Raw genomic sequence first — 20,934 nt, forward strand, 5'->3', positions numbered from 1 at the left:
AATCAAGTCTCTGGAGGCATTGTTCAGATATTTTCCAATGCAGAACTCACTTGCCCGTGTGACTTACTATTTAGTTCCGTATTTCCATTGGTCTCATTATCTTAACAATTCTGCTCTTTGGCTGGAACATTATTTTGGCAAAACCCCAGTTTCATGAATGTATGTTGTGCCCCCAACTTCACACTCACTGCAGCCTTGACCTCCTGGGCTCAAACCATCCTCCCACCTTAGCCTTCCAAGTAGCTGGGGCTATAGGCATGCACCACCATGCCTGGTTAATTTAACAATTATTTTTATTAAGATGGAAATCTTGCTATGTTGCCCAGGCTAGTCCCAAACCCCTAGCCTCAAGTGATCCTCTCGCTTCAGCCTGGGATTACAGGCGTGAGCCACTATGTCTGGCCTACCTTCTCATATTATTACACAAGATCTTTAAGACCACAAGATGCTGTCTGGTCCTGCCAGCTAGACATTTCATGAATGTATGCTGGCCCCAGAGATTGGGCCAGCACCATTGTTCTATAACTGCCACTGACTTTGCCTTCTGAAGGGTGACTTCATTCATCGTGATGAGTCCACCAGTCCTGAGGCTGGGCTGGAGTCTGCCCAGGAAGGTGTACCGGTTTTGATTCCACAAGGGGAAGGAAGAATGGACCTCTCCATTGGTGAATGAAGCAGCACCTGTCTTGATCCACGGACCTTCTCGCATCCAACTACTCCTTGGATGAATTGTTAGTGGAATGAAGCTGGTTCCACTGAGCTCCACAGCCTCAGCTGCTGCTCCCTAAGCCACACTTTTCAGCATACAATAAACGGGCCTTACCTCAGCCCGAGCCGCTGACTGCTGAAAATACGATTGGCACTTCAAAATGCAGAACCAGCTGTTCTCCCTGTCATTTGTGGCATGCCTTAATTCTCTTCCTCCTCTTCCACTGCAGGCAAGGCTCCTAAGGGGCAGTCCTTAGAAAAAATCAGAGGGTTCTGCTGGAAAGTAGGGAGTGGAGGTTGCACAGCTTGCCTTTTATCTTGTTTATGCTCTTGGGCTGTCTCAAATTGTCATGCTATAATAGTCTATCCTAAGCAGAGATCTAGAAGGCAGGTAACCGATTTAAAAACTCTTACCAGTGACTACCTTGAAGTTTTTTCCAAACAGTGTTGAAGCCAGCTGGAGAAAGAGTGGGGATCAGGTCAGATGATTTGACATAACTGTTGTAACAAAACTAAAATCTACTCTTAATCATCAGAGGGCGACATAAGAGGTCTGCAGTTTAACTTGGGATAAGGTGTGACCTGCCTAACTCCGGCAGGGGAACCTGGACCACTGTGATCAGCAGATGCCACGAGGGACCCGGGCCCCAGGCTGCCAGGTAGTAAGGGCAGCCTGTGCAGTGGGGCTCTGGGTTCTCCACCGGGCTCAACCCCAGCCGCAGAGGGGCTAGGTGTGCCCCTCCAGCCCTGGGTGAGGGCCAGGAACCACCACTGCCCAATTAACTATACCTTTAGAGGTGCATCTTAAACATAGATCACCTGCAAAGCAGGTAATGTGACTTGATCACGGGGGTCCTAATTATCCAATAAACAAGGCCAGCCACAAAACAACCTAACTTGATGAACTTTCGAGTCGGCACTTGTCTATTCCATTCCTTTCTTGGCCTTTGTCAACTTAACTCTGGATAAAGAAACGGTAACAAAAACAAGCAACAGCATTCCGCCTCAAAGCCTTTACTTTTGTAGCCCTATTTCATCCTTATCCAATTGGAAGCCATTTATTTATGCTTTTCTTTCCTCTCGTCTAGACAACAGGCTTCAGGAAAGCAATTTCTCTCAGGTCGTGCTGCTTAGTAAACACCGACTTTGGCCTTCACACGTAGGAGCAACCAAGGAATCTGTGGAATCGAACATGGGCTTACCCTAAAGCTGTGGCTCAGCCTTGGCTGCACCCTGGAATCACCTGGAGAGACTGTACACTCCTGCTGTCCTGGCCACAGCCCAATCAGATCAGCCTCCAGGGCGAGGTCCAGACATCACCAGCCTTAAAGCCCCCAAAGGTGACCCAGTGTGCAGCCAGGATGAGACCCACAACCCTAAAGCTAAATGGGTAAAGTACTGGGGTGAGGGGCCCCCAACTTATAGTTGAAGACTTGTAGAAAAGTCAAGTCCTCACTCCTTTTGCATCACTGACCAGCCTGCTTTATGGGTATATCTGGAGAGTGATGGTTGAAAGTGAGATAGAAGGTTGCTATTGTTTTAAAAAACCAAACCAAAGCTCACAAAACCAAGCTCACAAAAGCACTTTTTATTTGAGGCAAAGAGAAGTCTTGCTGAAAGAATTACAGTTCCAAGCAGTCAAAACTCAACTGTTAGTAGCACTATTTTAACCTGGTAGATTTTGCTTCTCTTTGGTCAGAAAAGGGTATTCAGGTTGTACTTTCCCCAGCAGGGTAGAAAGAAGGGCAAAGCAAACTGGAAGAGACTCCTACTCTACTGACAGGGCTCTTGAGATCCAACATCAAGCTAGACACTCCCTCGCTGGCCACTCTACAGGTTGCTGTCCTACTGCTGAGTGACACAGGCCATACTACATTTGCAAGGAAAAAAATGAGGCAGGAAACACAGGTATAGGTCACTTTTAGGGACGAGCAGGCATCCACAGCTTCAAAACTCTTCATGGAAGGGGTAATCCTTGTGGGAGGTACAGCTGTCAGGAGAAAGGAGAAAACAGTTGCTTTTTGAAGAGGTGATTTTGACCATACCTATCTCCCAACAGAGAAATCATGTGTCTCATTGAAGAAATAAAATAGAACCTCAGAGGCAACTAGTTAGTTCTGAGTGTGCAGATGATGGTTCTGCAGCTGGGGGAAGCCAGTCACCCTCCAGACCCCTCTACCACTACTGTCATCAAGCAGCACACATGTGAGGGACACCACCCTCCCCATGTGCCCAGCACTGTGCCTGGGCCATGCAGGACGGCAACACGATTTCTGCCTCCCAGTAACTCAGTCTAGCTGGCAGGACCAGAAAGCATCTTGTGGTCTTAAACAATAAGAGGGTGTAATATTGTGCCCAGCACTGTGCCTGGGCTGTGCAGGACGGCAACACGATTTCTGCCTTCCAGTAACTCAGTCTAGCTGGCAGGACCAGACAGCATCTTGTGGTCTTAAACATCTTGTGTAATAATATGAGAAGGTAGGCCAGACATAGTGGCTCACGCCTGTAATCCCAGGCTGAAGCGAGAGGATCACTTGAGGCTAGGGGTTTGGGACTAGCCTGGACAACACGGCAAGATTTCCATCTTAATAAAAAAAATTTTTAAATTAACCAGGCATGGTGGTGCATGCCTATAGCCCCAGCTACTTGGGAGGCTAAGGTGGGAGGATGGTTTGAGCCCAGGAGGTCAAGGCTGCAGTGAGTTGTGATCATGCCATTACATTCCAGCCTGGGTGACAGAGTAAGAGCCCATTTCAAAAAAAAGGGATGTTAAAAGTCTGTATGTGACTGAATCTCAAAGGATAAGAGAAGCAACGGCAAGAGCTCTGAGGATGGAGGAAGCCTCCTTGTAGCAGTTGGGGCTGAAGTGAGCCCAATCAACGGTCGGAGATTTTATACGGAAACAGGGCAGGGAGCACAGGTGCAGATGTGTTTGTCAAGGCTCACTCACTGTCCATCTAGTAGGGCCAATGGCTGTGCTAGGAACATAAAGGCAGGAACGCTGGACAGATGGCTGGGCAGCTCATGCAAGGCCAGAGTTATGTAATCTGAGTTGGGTGCTTACAGTCTGTAACTCTTATTCAAAATTTCTCCATGGTCTGCCTTTTTTTTGTATACCCAAAGAGAGTGACACTGACATCAGCAGGTCAGGCTCAGTAAAGCATTATCTGCCAGAGAGGTGGCGTGTGTTTAGTTAGAGAAAACTCCCTAGGAGACCTGGGCATGTCAGGGCTAGCCTCTTCCTCCCACTCACCGCCACGCAACAGGATAATCGAACACAGGTTTCTAGCACAATACTGGAGGGCAGACGAGTCTAACTGCAAAGGGAGCAATGAGAAAACCACTGTGGTTCCTCAGCCCTGAGAGCTTCAATCCACTGTCTCAAGTGGGAGGGCAAAAGGAAGACAGATGAATGGGAGAGATTCTGAAAGGAGAACGAATGTAGCTTGGTGACTGATTCACTCCTCTCCTCCTTGTCCACTAGATCCAAAAATGATTTTAATGTCTAGGGCTAAGTAGCATTAACAGAGATGTCTGAAAGGGTGCTGGCCTGGGGCTGCCTGTGACATGCTCTGTTTGCGGCCTATTTTGAGTGTGAGGCCACAGTGTGGCAGCAGCAGGCTTGCCAGGCACGCACATGCCTGAAGCAGGGCAGAGTTATTGTCCAGGACGCAGACTGGGCAAACATCTGCCTGGGGCGGTGGCTGAAGCCACCAGCAGTGCAAACTCCGGGGAGGGAGAGGGGACAGACACTGGAAAGGGAAAGCTGGTAGCCCACCCCGTCTTAGGGAATGTTCAAATTTTGCTCAGAAGAGGAAGTACTAAAGGAGAGAGTATGGAAACAGAGCTCAGACGAGAATAAGGGTGGTGAGAGAGAAACAGGGTCTCAGTCTCCACTGCAAAATGAAAAGTTCCTTCTTGAAAGTAGAAAGTGAGTTACATGTGTCGCCTAGTTATTGTAATGTAAAGGTAGGAAAAGAGAAAACCCCACAGAAAACCTTCCTAGGCAGCTCCTTCCAAACTACCACGCAGAGGAAACAGAACCAGAGGATGTGTGGCTGGAGGAACTGAGGTGCCTGCTGCTCAGAGGGAGGGCCTGCTTCAGAGCCATGTGGCTTACCAGGGTCAGAGCTGGGACTGTCTCAAACCCCAGCCCCAGGGGCTCCCAACCAAACCCCTTTCATTAGGGTCATTAAGACAAAAAGTCACAGACAAATTCTTTCAGAGTTTGATCCAGGGTCACCTGGGATCACCTAGTTTCAGATGAACCACTAGGATTTAAAAATTAAATGGAAAGCCAAAATATGTAGTTACTTCAGGCCAGGCCAACAATGCCCCAGGGTTGGAAGCAGATATCAAGAGCGGATCTCTTGGCATCTTGGCTCCATGCAGTTCAGCTGATGCAGTCATGTGGCTGAGAAAGCAAGGTAATGTGCAAAGCAAGAACAGCTGTGACGGGAGCACATGGGCGCCGAGGCCTGCAGAGATCACTCTTGCTCTGCAGCATCTGAGGACCTCCTGGGGACTGCTCCTCACGCTGGGGCTCACTCACCTCAACAAGGCACAGACCCTCCAGTTCCTGTTGTAGCTGAGTAAGGTGGTCATATCCTGGCTGCTCAGTTCAAAGTCAAAGACCTAAGAAACAAACAAAAAAATCCAGTAAGCTCTGCAAATAAAAATAAAAGACAAAATACTGTGCAGGACCCAGGAGATGTCTTCCATGGCTTTGAGCAGAGAGGAGCAATAAGATAAACTGAACTTAGAAAAAGCTGATATATTAGTATTCAGGAAATGTGCATGTTGGGCTAGATAATATATGGAACGATGGCAACAGTCCTTCCTTTCCAGAACCTCCCAGGGAAATGATACATTTTATTTCATTTCAAAAAACACTACTGAGCACTTCTATTGTGATAAGCTGCAGTGAGGAATATAATCATGGGTAAGATGTGTCTTTGCCTCTATTTTATGAAGCAAACAAAGGGTAGAGGTATTTCTACAACTGTAATACAAATAACTAATCACACACTGTATAAGACACTCAACAGAGCACAGGAAGGGCAGAGGTATTCCAAATGGATTCCAGCTGGGAAACTGAACCACCACAGCCGAAGAGGAGATGGTATTTGACATGGCCTAAGAAGTATAAGGTTTTGACAGAGAGGGCAAGAAAGGTATACTGGGAGAAGAGAACCACCTGCATGAAGGCAGCAGACGGTACAGAACTCAGCTGGCATGCAGGCTGGGAGGGAGGCAGGCAGGCACCACTGGGTGAGACCCACAAGAGGCTGACACACACTCCCAGAGCCGAAGGGCTCTTAGCTTCAGATGATCACAGAATGTGCAGAAAGAGAGTCTGCTACAGGCTCTGTGATTATGATCACAGAAAAATGTGCAAAAGCTACACAGTAAGATGCAAAAATAAAATAATTAGGTTAGCATTTTGAGATTAATCATTTATTTTTTCTTTCCTAATTCCTTAAAAAATGAAATACGAAACAAACGATGCATCTCTGGTGGGATATGCCTTTCCCTCAGTGGCCACTGTTTTGCCATTTTGTGTACTTAGAACATCTACCTGTACGTAAGAAGAAAAATGTCTCCTCTACTAAACAATAAGCTCCACTTCCCTCTTCAGGGATCACTCTCATCCCTGTCTCATACGTGACAGGTGGCAGGCACTACGGCCACAGCCTCTGAGCAGTGGAATTGGGCAAAATCAGCTGCTCACCTGAGCTGGGGCCTGCCCAAGAGCCCCAGGCCCATTGCTGTGCTGCGCTCGGCACAGATCTTGGATAAAGACAGAGCATCCCTGGCAGAGCCACTTTGCTCAGTGAGAACAGAGGCTCTTGGGCCATCAGGACTGCCCTGAGCTGCCTTCCTTTGGGCGCGTTCCCCTCCCCACCCCCCACCACCAATGCTGCAAGGGCAGGCGGGGAGGGAGGTGGCGCCAGGTAGCCTGAGCTGCTCCAGCTGCTACACTGAGGGCTTCCCCAGTGCCCTGACACACGTCTAGGCTCTGCCCATCATCACACAAACTCCTTGCAGAGCTGGTGAGTGGGCTAAATGGCCCAGAGGGTCCTTTGCAGTCCCTGGACTTATCAGCACAGCAACATTTTTCAATCACTTACTAAGGTATTAAACACCATGTGAAGTGCTTTGATGCATCACTTAATCTTCCTAACAACCCTCAAAATGGATGTTATTTTAGATAGGGAAGCTGAGGCATCGAGCAGTTAAGTGACTTGCCCAAGGTTATGCAGCTGGTAACTAACAGAGCTCCAGTGCAGGGCAGGTCCAGGCCGTGAAGCTCAAGAGCGAGATTCTCTCCGGGTAGCTTCTCGGTGTGGCCGAAGGGCCTGAGCAAAGGTGTAGGTGTGTGCGTGCACAGCACGGGGTCCTGGAGGCCCAAAGGCCTGCCCCTGCACATGGCTCCACTGGTGAGGTGTCTGTCTCAATCTATGGCTTGCTGGCCACAGCTCCCTGGCCTCAGAAGAGAGGATGGTGGGGATCCCACAGATGACACTCTAGGGACAGGATGAGATGCCTCCCCAATCCCTCACTCCACGGAGGATGGCCAGGCCTGACCAGCCAAGATCTCACCTTAAAGTTCTCAGCAATGCGTTCTGGTGTCACAGACTTGGGGATCACCACCAAGTTCCTCTGCATGGGGAACCGGATCAGGACCTGTGAGGCCAGGGAGACAGTGAGTGTGTATACATGCCAGGCACTCGCACCATCATCTCAGTCTCTCACACACACAATCTGCAGAAGGACATGCTCGAACTCCACAGGTGATCAGAGAGGGGCTCCAAGATGTCAGGTCACAGCTAGCAACAGGTAGGCGACGCATTCAGGTCCAGATCTGACTCCAGAGTCCTGTGCTAGCCACTGTGACACACGCTTCAGTGTCTCAGGCATATCATGAGACCACAGAGAGGCCCTCCACTGCACAGGAACGCACACTACCACTCAGGAGAAAACATTCCCTGCACGGCTAAGAGCTCTTACATTTGTACAGATGAGCTTCCACATCATCGAACAAGTGCTGGCCCTCGTGGCAGTCACCCTTGCAGTAGTGGGGGCAGGCACTATTACTCTAAGAGCCCATGCCAGAGTCTTCTAAAGCTCCCATCTGTGCCCTTTCCACTCTGTACTTGAGGACCCCTAACCACACTTCCTGTGAGGGTATAACAGGCTCAGTCACTTCCTCCTCTTGGCTAACAGGACCATCAGGAATGCAGGGAGTTGTGCACGGTCAGAAACACCTGAAGTGGCTGTACCTGGGCTGTAGTTTTATTGTGCTTGGCTGCGATTGCCTTGATTCTGGGATCCTCCAGGAGGGAAGGGTCCTCGGGCTTGGCCCTGAGGAAAGAAAGACGGTCCAAGTCAAATCATCACGGCCACCACTCACAGCAGCCAGAAACCCCAACCCTAATCCTCCCATTGACCTCAGAGAGCAGCCACCAGTCTCCTCCTCAGAGCTGGGTTAAGAACCCTCAACCTTTGGAAAAAGAGCAGGTGTCTTGCTACTAGAAACTCCAACCCTTCCAGGAAAACCAGCAAGAGGCTCAGGGGAAGTTTTGCAGATCAGCCCCAGAAACATCTTCCTTGAGGCTGAATTGTTCTTTTTAGTCATTTCTAATCTTCACCAAGTGACACGGGAACATGAGCCTGTGGGAAGCTCACCAGGGCCTGTCAGGAGAGCCAAGGGGGCTGTAGGCGGTCACCACGATGCCTTTGGACTGGCAGTACTGGATTAACTTCTCCTGAGTGAGGTATGGGTGGCACTCAATCTGCAAATGCAAAAACAAGAGCTGATGGGAGCACTGTGGCTACACGCTGATGTGACACAGATGAAGCTTCCTATGCTAAAGTCCCTCCCTACCGCATACAGAAAACTATGTATAACAAACACTATATCCCAGATAAGCTGTAACTTCCTACAGTTCCCAGGTAGTATCCTTGGTGTTATTATATTATTATTATCATCTTATTATAGATGTTCTCATGGGCCCTAGAGGCTTTTCTTGGCTTTAGCCACTTATCAACTATCACAGGTCTAAGGATCTCATGGCTGCCTCTTTGTCAGACCCCAAATCGTCACAAGCCAGGCTCAAACCCTTTCTTTCCTGTAAGTTTCCTCTCCCAGATGTGCTGTGTCATGCTGAATCACAACTCAGGACTCTGCCAACGCCCAGGAGCTGCCTCCTGGCCACTTGCTGGGTGAGGTGGATGAGAAATCCCTACCAGCATCAGACAGTAAAACAGCATCGTTGCAATGCCAGTGTCCTTGGGGGATGTTTACCTGGTTAACTGCAGGCTTATACTTCAAGCCAGGTTTGTTTAAGATCGTCTCCACCTGGAGATGGTTGAAGTTGGAGATGCCAATAGCTTTCACCAGCCCTTCATCCACCAGCTCTTCCATGGCCTACAGAGAAAAGAGTGTCTGTGTGGTGCATAAACGAGCCCAGAAAGGACAGGATCAGAAGTGTCGTTTGCACCAGTTTAACAGGTCCTGCCCTCACTCTTCAGTGCCAGTGAATTAGACCTTTCAGAAGCTAAGAGACAGTGAGATGAAAGCCAGGCTGGCTTTAATGAGATAAGAAGAGCAAACAGGCTGGGCACGGTGGCTCATGCCTGTAATCCCAGCACTTTGGGAGGCTGAGGCGGGCGAATCACGAGGTCAGGAGATCGAGACCATCCTGGCTAACACGGTGAAACCCCGTCTCTACTAAAAATACAAAAAAATTAGCTGGGCGTGGTGGCGGGCACCTGTAGTCCCAGCTACTCAGGAGGCTGAGGCAGGAGAATGGCGTGAACCCAGGAGGTGGAGCTTGCAGTGAGCCGAGATTGTGCCACTGCACTCCAGCCTGGGCATCAGAGGGAGACCCCGCCCCCCCCAAAAAAAAGAAAAAAGAAGAACAAACAACAGGGACAGAATAACAAAATGCAATGGGAGAAATGGCAGGCAGATTGCTCCTAAGAAGAAGAGAGAACCAGTCAAGAAAACAAGGTCCAACCAGGGGCTGTCTTACCGCCCACGTGTCCAGAATGTTGGTGTCACTGGGAACCACATTTCCCGACTCATCCAATGGAAAAAATTCCTTCCCAGGCTGTCATTACAATAAAAAACGAACAAACAAAACAATCAGTAATAGTCCTTCACAGACCTGCTGGGGGAAGCTGGCATCTAAAACAATTCTAAACCACCACAGCTGGCTAGGGAAAATCTGTGTGCCACTGTGAAAAGGAAATAGGCAGATAGCCAACACTTCTTTATCAAACGGGCTGGAGCCGAGACTGTCAGATGGAGACATGGACATTACTTGGCCACAGAGATTAGCCCCGCCACTGACTGCAATGTGTGGATACAGGAAGGACTCAAGACCAGGACTCACAGGGCCCAAGGCCTGGCGGGTCACTGGCCTATAAAACTACCAGCTGGCCCAGCCTCCCCAGCTTATCCCTAAAATCAAAAGATAAAAGTCAAGTCCCTTCAGCCCTGACATGCTGTGGTGCAATAAAACAGGGCTATGGGATAAAGCTAAACCCACACTTTGAACCTGGCTCACAGCAGAAAACTGAGGCAGTGGCTAGAAAAAAGGCAAAAGACAAAATAACTCTCAAGTTCTTCTTGTGCAAAGAACCAGATTGCAAATATTTACCGGGCCTCCCCAGGATAGGGTATGCATGTAGAACATGGGTAGGGACTCGTGTGTGTGGGGTGTGTGTGTGTGCACGTGCCTGGAGCGGAGGGCCAGGGCTGACCGTGCCTCATGGCTGTGTGCACTACGGACAGCAGCCGTGTTTGCTGACAGTTTTAAATTGCACAACTACCAACTGGCAAACAGCAGTGCTCCTCAAACTTCGAAGTGTGCATATGAGTCACCGCTGGTGCGGATTCAAATGGCCTGGGTGGGGCCCGAGACTGTGATTTCTAAGATGCTCACAGGTGATGCCAGTGCTGATGGTCCACTGGCTATACCTTGAGCAGCAAGAACAGAAAGTCACCCACAAATAACCTGCTAAGGGAGCTCAAAACACACCACAGGTTGCACCAGGCATCCCATACCTTAAAGCCAGTCGGCCAGTGAATAAGGTAGAGGTCCAGGTAGTCCAGCTTCAGGTCGCTGAGTGTCTTCTGGCAGGCTCCTTTCACCAGGCCCTTCTCATGGTACGTGCACCACAGCTAAGCCAGCGAGAGGGCACATGTCATCATTGCCGGCCACAAGGCAGCTTCCTGGCTGGAAAGACAGAGCAGTCTCCTCTCCCCAAAACCCATTTGTTTCACCATGATGCTGTGAATGGTTGTGAGGGCATTTCCACTGTGTACTGGATCCTAACTTTCCAAAGGCAGGCAGGATGACCAGGTCACAGTGACCTCTTACAAGGACCAAACAGAGGACACAAAATGGAATGGACAGATTGGCCAGCCTGCCCTAGGCCTAAGCAAGAACTCTCGAATCTTTCCCCCTGGGCTGGTGTTTGTGGAGCCAGCCCCATCCTCCTGCCTCATGTCCTTTGTGCATCAGTATCTCAGGTCAAAGACAGTGGCCAGCAGTGGAGATTCAGTTTGCAGATGGGAACCAAGTTCCATCCTTGAAAGTGACTCCCTGGAGAGGGAGGGCCAATCCACAACCTCAGCCTCATCAGCGCGGGACTCTAAGCAATGGGCCCAGATGGAATGACGGTTCAACAGAGAGCCAAGGATGGGCAAGCTCTGGAGCCCTGTATGGCCGTGGGTGACACGTTTCCCCTGGAAGAATCGCCCATCAGTGAAAAGTGTAGCTGTATTGAGTGTGGACTTGGCTTTGGGCTGACACATCAACAGATGATGGGACCGAGAGCCCCTTCCAGCCCCATCGTGGAACAATACCTTGCTGACGATGAAGAGCTCCTCACGCTTCACCACCTGCTCCCTGAGCTTCTCCTGAATGGCCACCCCCACCTCATTCTCATTCTGGTACACATGGGCACAGTCGATGTGGCGGTACCCAACGTCAATGGCCACCTTCACGGCCTCAGTCACCTGCCCTGGAGGGGACTGAAAGGAGAAAGGACGTGAGCCCCACAGAATGCAGAGTTTGCACAGCAAGGAGGGGCAGTGGCAGCCGCCGAACCCTGCTGACCAGCCTGCCACTTTGTTCAGCAAAGACAGACCAGGTGCACTTCCTCAGCAGCATTCTGGACTACCAACCTCAGACGCGGGGGATGGAAGTGAAAGGCCACACAGCATTGCCCTGTAGGAGAATCTGACAGCCACTTAAGCTCAGGTCAGATCACTTTTAAAAGATATGCTGAAGCATATTTACTTGCTTCTTCGCATCCACTGATTTGCAAACCACTGTATTAAAAACATTTCCCCACACTCTGAATGCTGAGATAGTAAGGGAAACGATTTCCTTCAAATATCTCAAAATATTTCAAAAATAGATGTCCTATGGACCCCAATTCCCATTTGGCTCCCCAGTTCAGCCAGCAAATGCCTGCCCCTTACACTCTCTTTTCATGCATGGCTTCTGATACCGGCATTCGCTTGTTTTCAAGCGGTTCTGGGAGATTATCATGAAGTCAAGCACATCACTGATGTTTATTCAAAAGCCCATGTGTCAGTTCTCACTGTATGAGGATCTGCTTCAAGGGGTGGAGACACGGGAGATGGCCCCTCAGAGATATTAGCAGAGAAAAATGAGTTAAAGGGAAACGAGGGGGAATGTGGATCATGGAAGATCACCAAATGGTTAGTGGCTGACCCGGCAAAATGACTAAATGGGTGTCCATGGCCAAGCCACCTGACCATCTGAGTGACCAGAACAGCTGTGGGGAGCCTGGCTACTGAGGAGAAGGAAGTGCCTACATTGCATCGCGCTTCACTGGTACCCAGACAGGCTGCATGGACACGTATCCCCCAACTTTCACTATCCTGCTATGATCACAGAGCTGAGCAATAAACGTGTGCAGTGGGGGCTGTTGAATGAACAGAGCACATTCCTTTGGAGAGCTGGTGTAGAAACAAAAGAAAAACCCCCAGGGCCATAGCAGCTGCAGACATCTGTGTTTTGACATCAGCTATTTTCAACAGGCTTTGAGGAAGAAAGGGGCCCAGCTGAACAAGCCCATTACCAGAGCCTGTTAGCATGGAGCTCACTCTCCACCTCAGAGGGACCAGCGAGGCAGGGTGGGGATGCTCATCGAAGGTGTAGGTTAAGAGGGGACCCTTCAGAAGACCTGGTGACCTCTTATTTGACTGGAGGACCTCAGAAGCTGCTCTTGCAGCCTTCCCCACTCTGCATGGTTGAAGGAACAGAGAATCTCAATTTCCAGAAAGAATGCCTTACCACAGGCTCTGAGTGGTGTCCGGGCACAGCTACCACTGATGAGGGCAGGGAGAGCGGAGGACATCCCTACCCCAGAGAGAACAACTGGGGCCCAGGCAGGAAACTGCTCGGGACACACTGAACTTTCTCCAGGCTTGATAGTGCCTTGATTGATTTTTCTCTGAGGAGCTGCTGAGGGCACACTCCACAGGCTCGGCCTAGCCACGCACCGCCTGCCATGCAACTGGTGCGGGGACAGGAACATGACTCAACCCAGGCCATGGGACTCAATCTTTGCACTTGAATTGGAACCACTAAGACCAGCCCTGGTTCTGCTGGGGTCACTGAGCTGGGAGAATGTCAGCCTGGAGCTGCTGGAGGAAAGCAGAGGGAGGCCGAATCCTGGTGACAACATTTACAACCCTGAATCTGAGACACCTAATGTCAGCAGCTGTTGTTTGGGAAGTCTATCAATCCCCACCCCAAACACACATTTTTTTTTTTCCTGCTTAAGATTAAAGTGGTTTTTCAGTTCTTTGGAACCAAAAGAGCACAGACTAGGATAATCAAGGTTGCCAAACAATTGGCATGAAATGAAAAAAAAGTTATGAGAGGTTTTTCTAGAAAAGTAAAGGACAGCAATGACTGCAAGAGGTCACGAAGAAGCTGCTGATCATTCCTTGGATATGTGCCATTTGCTGGAGACAAGTGTACTGGGAGGCTGATCAAAGGTGCTAGAGGGAAAAAGTCACCTCTGCAATGAAAATGTACGAGGATCCACAACCACATTCTATGTTAATGATCTCCATGTACAGCCCTTCTCTGAGAGAAATTAATTTGCCTTATGAAAAATGAAGCAACCAACTTAAGCTATGGTGAGAAACCATTCACTAAACTTGGGAATGCCAACACAGGATGACAACATCTCCCCGTTCCATGTCAACAAAGAGAAAATGCAAACAGAAGGAGGGGTCCAGATTGACTTCTAAAAAGAAGGCAAACTATGAAAACATGCTGGGTGGCGTCCGGGCACAGCCACCACTGATGAGAGCTGTAGAAACGCAGTATATGAAACACTCCAATTACAGCTCAATCATACAAATCCTACATGTTTCTAACCCGATCCTGCCACTAATCTGTGTGCCCTTGATGGGCAAAGCCATGCATGCCCATTCCTCCTGGAACTTCTGGCTCTGCAAAGCTCTACGTTGGACAGTGACTTTGCAATGCTCTGGGCTGATGGCACCAAGTGATAGCAGTGAGAAGCCTCTGCCCTTGAGTCCTCCACCACCACTTCAAGACAGGGGTCCTACTTCCTCCTTTGATAACACCAGCCAGCTAATACCAACTCTGAGACACTGATAACTAAAATCAGTGTCTCCCTCCTACACAGATACACACAACACTCCTTTTAAAACCCAGTCCTCTTCCCTTTTGCTTACAGGTCTTGCTAGTTACTTCAAGATATCCCTCCCTCTCTTCCCTCTGCAAGTCAAAAGGCAAACCACAGTGCTAAACAGGAAGACGGTCACAGGACAGTGTTTACGGTAAAACCAAAGTATCTCAGAGATTGGGTATTTTGCAATATTAACCACGGGGACCTCTGGGAAGAGGGAACTCTTTTCGTTTTTGAAATGTTCCCTAGTTAGCAGGTGTTACTACTGAAATGAAAGTATAGGGGGAGGGGGCAAAGGAAACTTCACTTTGGGTAAAGAAACCGTCTTGAGTAGGAAGTATGAGAATGGTGTGCGGATAATCCTGGAGCAAGGAACAGGAAACGATCACTCAGAATCAGGTTTGGCAGCAGAAATTAACTTCCTCCTGTTCTATTTTAATCAATTTGTCCCAAATTCTAAGACACTGCTGTTTCCAACTAGTTGAGATGTGGACGGACCAGGACTGACCCTGTAGGGGCAGGGCTTATTTAAATGTCTTTTGTCTTGAAGAGGAGGAGATGGGGGCTTTCGAGACACCAGGGAAGTGAACAGTAAATCCGGCTCCTGTGTTACCTCCATGCCCACAGCGCCTCAACCCTCACCCCATCCAAGGATCTTGGGCCATCACAAGCTTACCCTACTTGGGGAAGGTGGGGCAAGTCTTTCCTGGCACATTTTCTTTTACCTCATGCATTCTCAAAGTGGGTGCTACTGTCCCCAAAGAGACAAAAATTAGTTCTTTGGGGCAAAAAAACCCCTCAGCTTATAGAATGGCTTGTGACCCTCTAGAAGGCTACTGGCCATAAGCAGAAGTACAGTACTATCGGTGATATTACAATTTTATTTTGGGGCAAATTAGGGGGAAAAAAAGTCTCATGAGGCTTCTAGGTGGGAGAGAGGTAGTGATCATGGCAAAAGATGGAGAAACACAGTTGTACCTTCAGCCCTAGGAGTATTCTGTGAGCATACATAGGAGACTTACAATGACTTTTACCTCCAACAATTTTTCAACTAGATTAAAAACACTATCAGTAACAAGACACTGGCGGGCACCAGACATCATCTCTGTTTTAAAAGCTTCCTGGCTTTACAATGCTATGATGGGTTTTTGTTGTTGTTGTTTCTGAGATGGAGTTTTTTTTTTTGCTCTTGTCGCCTAGGCTGGAGTGCAGTGGCGCAATCTCAGATCATTGCAACCTCCGCCTTCTGTATTCAAGCAATTCTCCTGCCTCAGCCTCCCAAGCAGCTGGGATTACAGGCGCCCACCACCATGCTGGGCTAATTTTTGTATTTTTAGTAGAGATGGGGTTTCACCATGTTGGCCAGCTGGACTCGAACTCCTGACCTCAGGGGATCCACCCGCCTTGGGCTTCCAAAGTGCTGGGATTACAGGTGTAAGCCACCATGCCTGGCCAGTGGCCTTGTTTACTATCCAATGCAGAAGGCAAGCCTGCCAGAAAGAAACCCTGTCCAAGCCACATGGGTCTGGGGCAGAGATGGTCTCCCCACCTGCCGGAAACCCTCACCTGAGGAGAGAATGGAGTTTGAGGACCTTCAAGAGTAGAGACTACCAGAGCCCTGCTGAGGGTCTGAAAGGTACAACACAGCCGCTACGGCATGGGAAGACCCAGGAGAATAAGGAACTGCACCTGCCTGCAAGGCCTCTTCCAGCTGTCACAAAGACAGGCAAAGGATCACATCTTTTGTTGAGCATCTGTGAAAGAATACATACACACATACAAGGGAAAGGTTTTTTTGTTTTGTTATTTTTTTAGATGGAGTCTTGCTCCATTGCCCAGGCTGTAGTGCAGTGGCGGGATCTCGGCTCACTGCAACCTCCACCTCTGGGGTTCAAGCGATTCTCCTGCCTCAGCCTCCCGAGTAGCTGGGACTACAGGTGCATGCCACCATGCCGGGCTAATTTTTTGTATTTTTAGTAGAGATGGGGTTTCACCGTGTTAGCCAGGATGGTCTCGATCTCCTGACCTCATGATCTGCCCGCCTCTGCCTCCCAAAGTGCTGGGGTTACAGGCATGAGCCACCGCGCCCGGCCCAAGGGAAAGGTTTTAAGTCTTTAAAAAAAAAAAAAGGAAGTTGATTCCAAGTCCATCCTTATACCATTAGTTTGACCCATCATTCCCCGCTGCCCCCACCGTACAATTCTACACCAACCTGATCTCCTCATCCACAGAAATACGAGTGGGCGTTTTCATCGTACAGCTATCTCTAAAGTCGTTTTACTTCTTCATATGAATTCAACACATAACTTTTGGATACCTACTACTATATTTGCCAGGCACTGTGAGAAGTGCTAGAAATAGTAATGAATGAAGCAGACATTATCCAAGTTCTCAATGAACTCTGTCTACTGGAATGCATAACCTAAATGTACAGATGTTATGATGTGATGTTATCTTAAACAAATACACAGCTTTTTGGGGCGTTGAGTGCTCAAGTGAATAATTTGAAACTCTCTTTCATAAACTTTTACTCCTCAGCCTGGACAACATAGGGAGACCTGTCTTTACAAAAAATTAAAAACAAACTACCCAAGTGTGGTGGCACACACCTGTGGTCCCAGCTACTTGGGAGGCTGAGGTATGAGGACCACTTGAGCCCAAGAGGTTAAGGCTACAGTGAACCATGATCATGACACTGCACTCCAGCCTGGGTGACAGTGAGCCCGTCTCAAAAAAAAAAAATAAATAAACTTTTACTCTTTATTTACCCTAGAGTAATGATTTTCAAATGATGGGTCACAAAACTAGCTTCTAGAGGTATGACAATAATTTTTAGAAAAATGGAATAGAAAAAAATAGAGAAATGCAGCCCACATAGGTTAAGTACTGTTAAGTAATTTTTATTCCAGATACATGTATATATCTGTGCGCTGCATCATGCTTAGACAGTATTTGCTATTGCCAAGAAAGCATCCTTCTGCATCCATTCCAAGAGGATAACATGCAACAAACGGAAATTATCTTAGTGTCATGGTTGTAATTCAATTACACCCTTGGAGACACCACTGGAGTTTTTGGAGGAAACAAATCATGTACCCTGATCATTCTGGCCAGGAAACACTCTCCCTGATGCAAATGACCTTTTTCTTACCTTATATTTACTAATTTTCAACAGCAGGTTTTAGGGTACAGGTAAACTCTTCTGTCCTATTTCAAACATCTCACAGTTCACTCAGTCCTTTCTGTTGTTTTCTTCCCTTGTCTGTGTGTAAATATCCAACGCCCAGGCCCATATTCAAATTTTAAGAGAAAAACCTGGGACGTGGGCGTGCCAGATGGTTCACACCTGTAGCTTTGGGAGGCAAGGTGGGAGGAGTGCTTTGAGCCCAGGAATTGGAGATCATCCTAAGCAACAAGGGGAGACTGTCTCTGGGGGGAAGAAAAAAGATTAGCCAGGTGTGGTGGTGAGGGCCTGTAGTCCCAGCTACCCACAGTGCTGAGGCAGGAGGATCACTTGAGCCCAGGAGTTCCAGGCTGCAATTAACCATGATTGTGCCAGTGCACCCCAGCTTGGGCAATGAGACCCTGTCACCAACAAACAAGCAAACAACAAAAACAGAAACAGAGAGAGAAACCCAGGTTATGGCTGTAGAATATAATATGCAATACTTAGAAGTAGGTTAAAAATACTGGGTTTTGCCTCAGCTCCCATACCACTACCTTTGTTGCTCAATTTTCAGATAATCAGGCTATTACTTTTGGTTTTTCATATGATATTATCATTTTTCATATCCTATGATGTTTCATGTCCTATTGTCATTTTCATCCGGCTAGGCACTTCTCGGGGACGCTGTGTGGTGTTGAGGTTTTCCAGGGAAAATGCTAACCTTGGCGCCTGCTGAATTATCAACTGGCTACGGGGTGCCCAGATTTTCTCCCGAGTTCCAGACCCAGGGCACCCCGAGGCGGCGCCTGGCCGAGGAGCTCCGCACTGCGCCTTGTTAACAGCTGGGTCCGGGCAAACTCGCGCCACCTAATTTAATTCTCTGCCCTCTATGGGGTTGAGATGCTTATTCCCGAGGGAGGGCAAGAACCGAAACGATTGAGACAAACTACTTCCAAGTAAGGCAACCGGGCCACAGGTGCCTCGAGGGGAAGGAGGCTGGGGTTGCGCTCCCACACCTCGCCGACGGCTCCACGTCCCTGTCTGCGCCCGAGGTCCACCGGTCTGCGAAGCCCACTTTCCCCGCCTCCCTCTCGCGTTGTGCCGCTTGGGGCGCCCGCTTGGACCCCAAATGCGGACTGGTGGGCCGCCCATCAAGGGTTGCCCGCGGTGGGGCGGGGGCTCCCGTGAGCTGCTCCCAAACCGCACTCGCAGGATGCCTGCCCTGACGCCCAAGGCCAGCCCCGGGAGCCAAGGCCCCCGGTCTCCGCAGGGCCGACCCCAGCCCGCTGGGGGCCCTGCAAGCCCGCGCGTGGCTCCCAGCACGCCGGGCGTCCGCGGCGCGGGCTGCTCAGGGTCACTCCGGGTCCCTCGCCGACAAAGGCCGCGCGGAGAGTGTGAGGCGAGCCCCCGGCCCGCGTCCTCCCAAGCACCTACCTTCCAGGTACCCAACCCCAGGATGGGCATCTTGGCGCCGTTGTTGAGCACGAGATGGCCGGCCATGGCTGCCGCGCTCCCCAGACCCCCGCCCAGTACGGTGCGGCCTTGGCCGCGGCGCGTACCTTTAAATAGCCCGTGAGGTCGGCAGAAAGGGCGCCTGCGGTTGGCGCGCCGCTACGCGAAGGAGCCTTCTGATTGGTTGCGAGGGAGGTGCCGCGGCAGCCTTCCCCCGGGGTCGGCGGGGATGCTTCTTCCGCCAGGTCCTAGTGGCAGCGGATTCTTTCCGCCCCCGTCGCTCGCCCGCGTCCCGCGTGGCAGAAAAGAGTTCCTCAGCTGCTGTATCTCGTGGGAAAGCGAATGCTTTAGCGAAAATAACAGGCATCCCATAAATACATAGACTAGAAATAAGTTTTGGTTTCATTAAGAGCCCAGAAGAATGCCTTTGTCTATTGTCCAACCCCAGTTTGATACTCTTTGGGAATTTGACGAATACCTTGTCCTTAATCTATGTGAATCACACTGACTACACGTATAGTTTACCGCACTCTGTTCTTAGACAAAGGTGCATGCCAGAAAAATGGCTTGCAATCTTTTTGCAAAGCACCTTCACAAAATATGGGTTTGCCCAGACTTTTTGTAGCCTTCTAGAGCTATCTTTGCAGTCCACTCTAGGTGTTAGCTGTGTCTGTGCATACTAGGTGTCGTTCAGCAAGCCTTCCACCAAAAGCCAGCATCCTTTGATGTTCTTGAGGTTAGAAAGCCTTGATGGGCTTGATCCAGAACTCTCAGAAGAATTTGGAAAGTAAGACTGTCCATTCAGAATCAGTAAGACAAATTTCATCAGTCTTTGGAAAGTGAGACTCTATCAAAGCAGTAAGTTCCAGTACAGTAACTTAGCAAAACTCTCTAGAGGAAGAAAAGTGAACAGACAGAAAACCACAGAAGAAAAAGTTGACTCTAATAGTGTAGCTTCCAGTATTTCAAATTAGAAGGTATAAAATAATAAATTGATCAGCCCTAATTGGCAGGTAGAAACACACATTTTTCCAAGATAGCCTAAGAAAAGTCACTTGAAGATCCTTGAAGACAATTTTGGTTTCTTTCCGACAACCTCTCTTCATGATACTCTACCTCACCCCAACTGCTCTTTCTGCTCCATCACCCTCCGATCTTTCCCCTAATTATTGCAAGATTGGGAACTCCATCTGCCTGGTAATGACTCAAGCACCAGGCCTCTCTAAAGTCCATGCCGGTGATTTTCCATTTAGTGCTTTCTTTAAAAGTGCTCCCTCCTGGAAAAATTTATACAGAACAGACTAGCCCAGGTATGTTTCCATGTAACTTTTGTAAAAATTGTTGCTATTGGGCAAATTCATTTGTCCCCAAGTAATAGAATTTGAACTTGAGCCTAAAGCTGGGAACTTCCTTTGTGTAAAACAGCAAGTTCCTTCCTCCATGAGAGTCCTCTTGACTTGGAGGTTGCTCTGCCAATTGAACCTCCTGGGTCCAAATCCAAAGAGTTCATCGCTTGTGAAAATGATACACCTTGAGTGGCCAGGTTGGTACACACGGAAGGGTCATCTGTTAGGGACATGGACTCAATATCAGAGGCTTTGTTGTTGTTTTGATAATAATTGAGTATACAGCTTGATTGCACAAAGGTATAACTGTGTCTAAAGCTGGAGTGATATCTGTAGTCTCAGCTTCTCAGGAGGCTGAGGTGGGATGATTGCTTGAGCCCAGGAGTTAGAGACCAGCCTAGACAACATAGCAAGACCCTGTCTCTAAAATAAATAAATAAACCCAGAATATTTTGGCTGGGGCATGCAAATGTGAAAAGTTGTATCAGTGGAATTTCTATAGCAACAATAGCACTCTAGTTGGGACATGCTATTGTGATAGCCCCC

General features: G+C 49.0%; 1 protein-coding gene across 2 annotated transcripts; it reads right to left on the reverse strand.

Moving 5' to 3' along the window:
* Positions 1-2,276: 2,276 nt before the first annotated feature.
* Positions 2,277-19,267, reverse strand: AKR1B1 (aldo-keto reductase family 1 member B). Of its 2 annotated transcripts, none has more exons than XM_032761795.2 (10): positions 19,150-19,267; positions 11,588-11,755; positions 10,784-10,900; positions 9,747-9,824; positions 9,017-9,139; positions 8,398-8,504; positions 7,992-8,073; positions 7,312-7,395; positions 5,261-5,343; positions 2,277-2,698 (listed from the first exon to the last, which is right to left on the reverse strand). In XM_032761795.2, the coding sequence occupies exons 5-10, from the start codon at positions 9,134-9,136 to the stop codon at positions 2,656-2,658; spliced, it is 519 nt and encodes a 172-aa protein (XP_032617686.1). In that variant the 5' UTR covers positions 9,137-9,139; positions 9,747-9,824; positions 10,784-10,900; positions 11,588-11,755; positions 19,150-19,267; the 3' UTR covers positions 2,277-2,655. The 2 variants fall into 2 exon arrangements, with proteins under 2 accessions (XP_032617686.1, XP_032617685.1); XM_032761794.2 differs by lacking the exon at positions 19,150-19,267 and adding an exon at positions 19,025-19,143.
* Between the last annotated feature and the right edge of the window lie 1,667 nt (positions 19,268-20,934).

This window comes from Hylobates moloch, unplaced genomic scaffold (genome assembly GCF_009828535.3).
Source record: "Hylobates moloch isolate HMO894 unplaced genomic scaffold, HMol_V3 SCAFFOLD_1, whole genome shotgun sequence".
NCBI classification, from domain to species: domain Eukaryota; kingdom Metazoa; phylum Chordata; class Mammalia; order Primates; family Hylobatidae; genus Hylobates; species Hylobates moloch.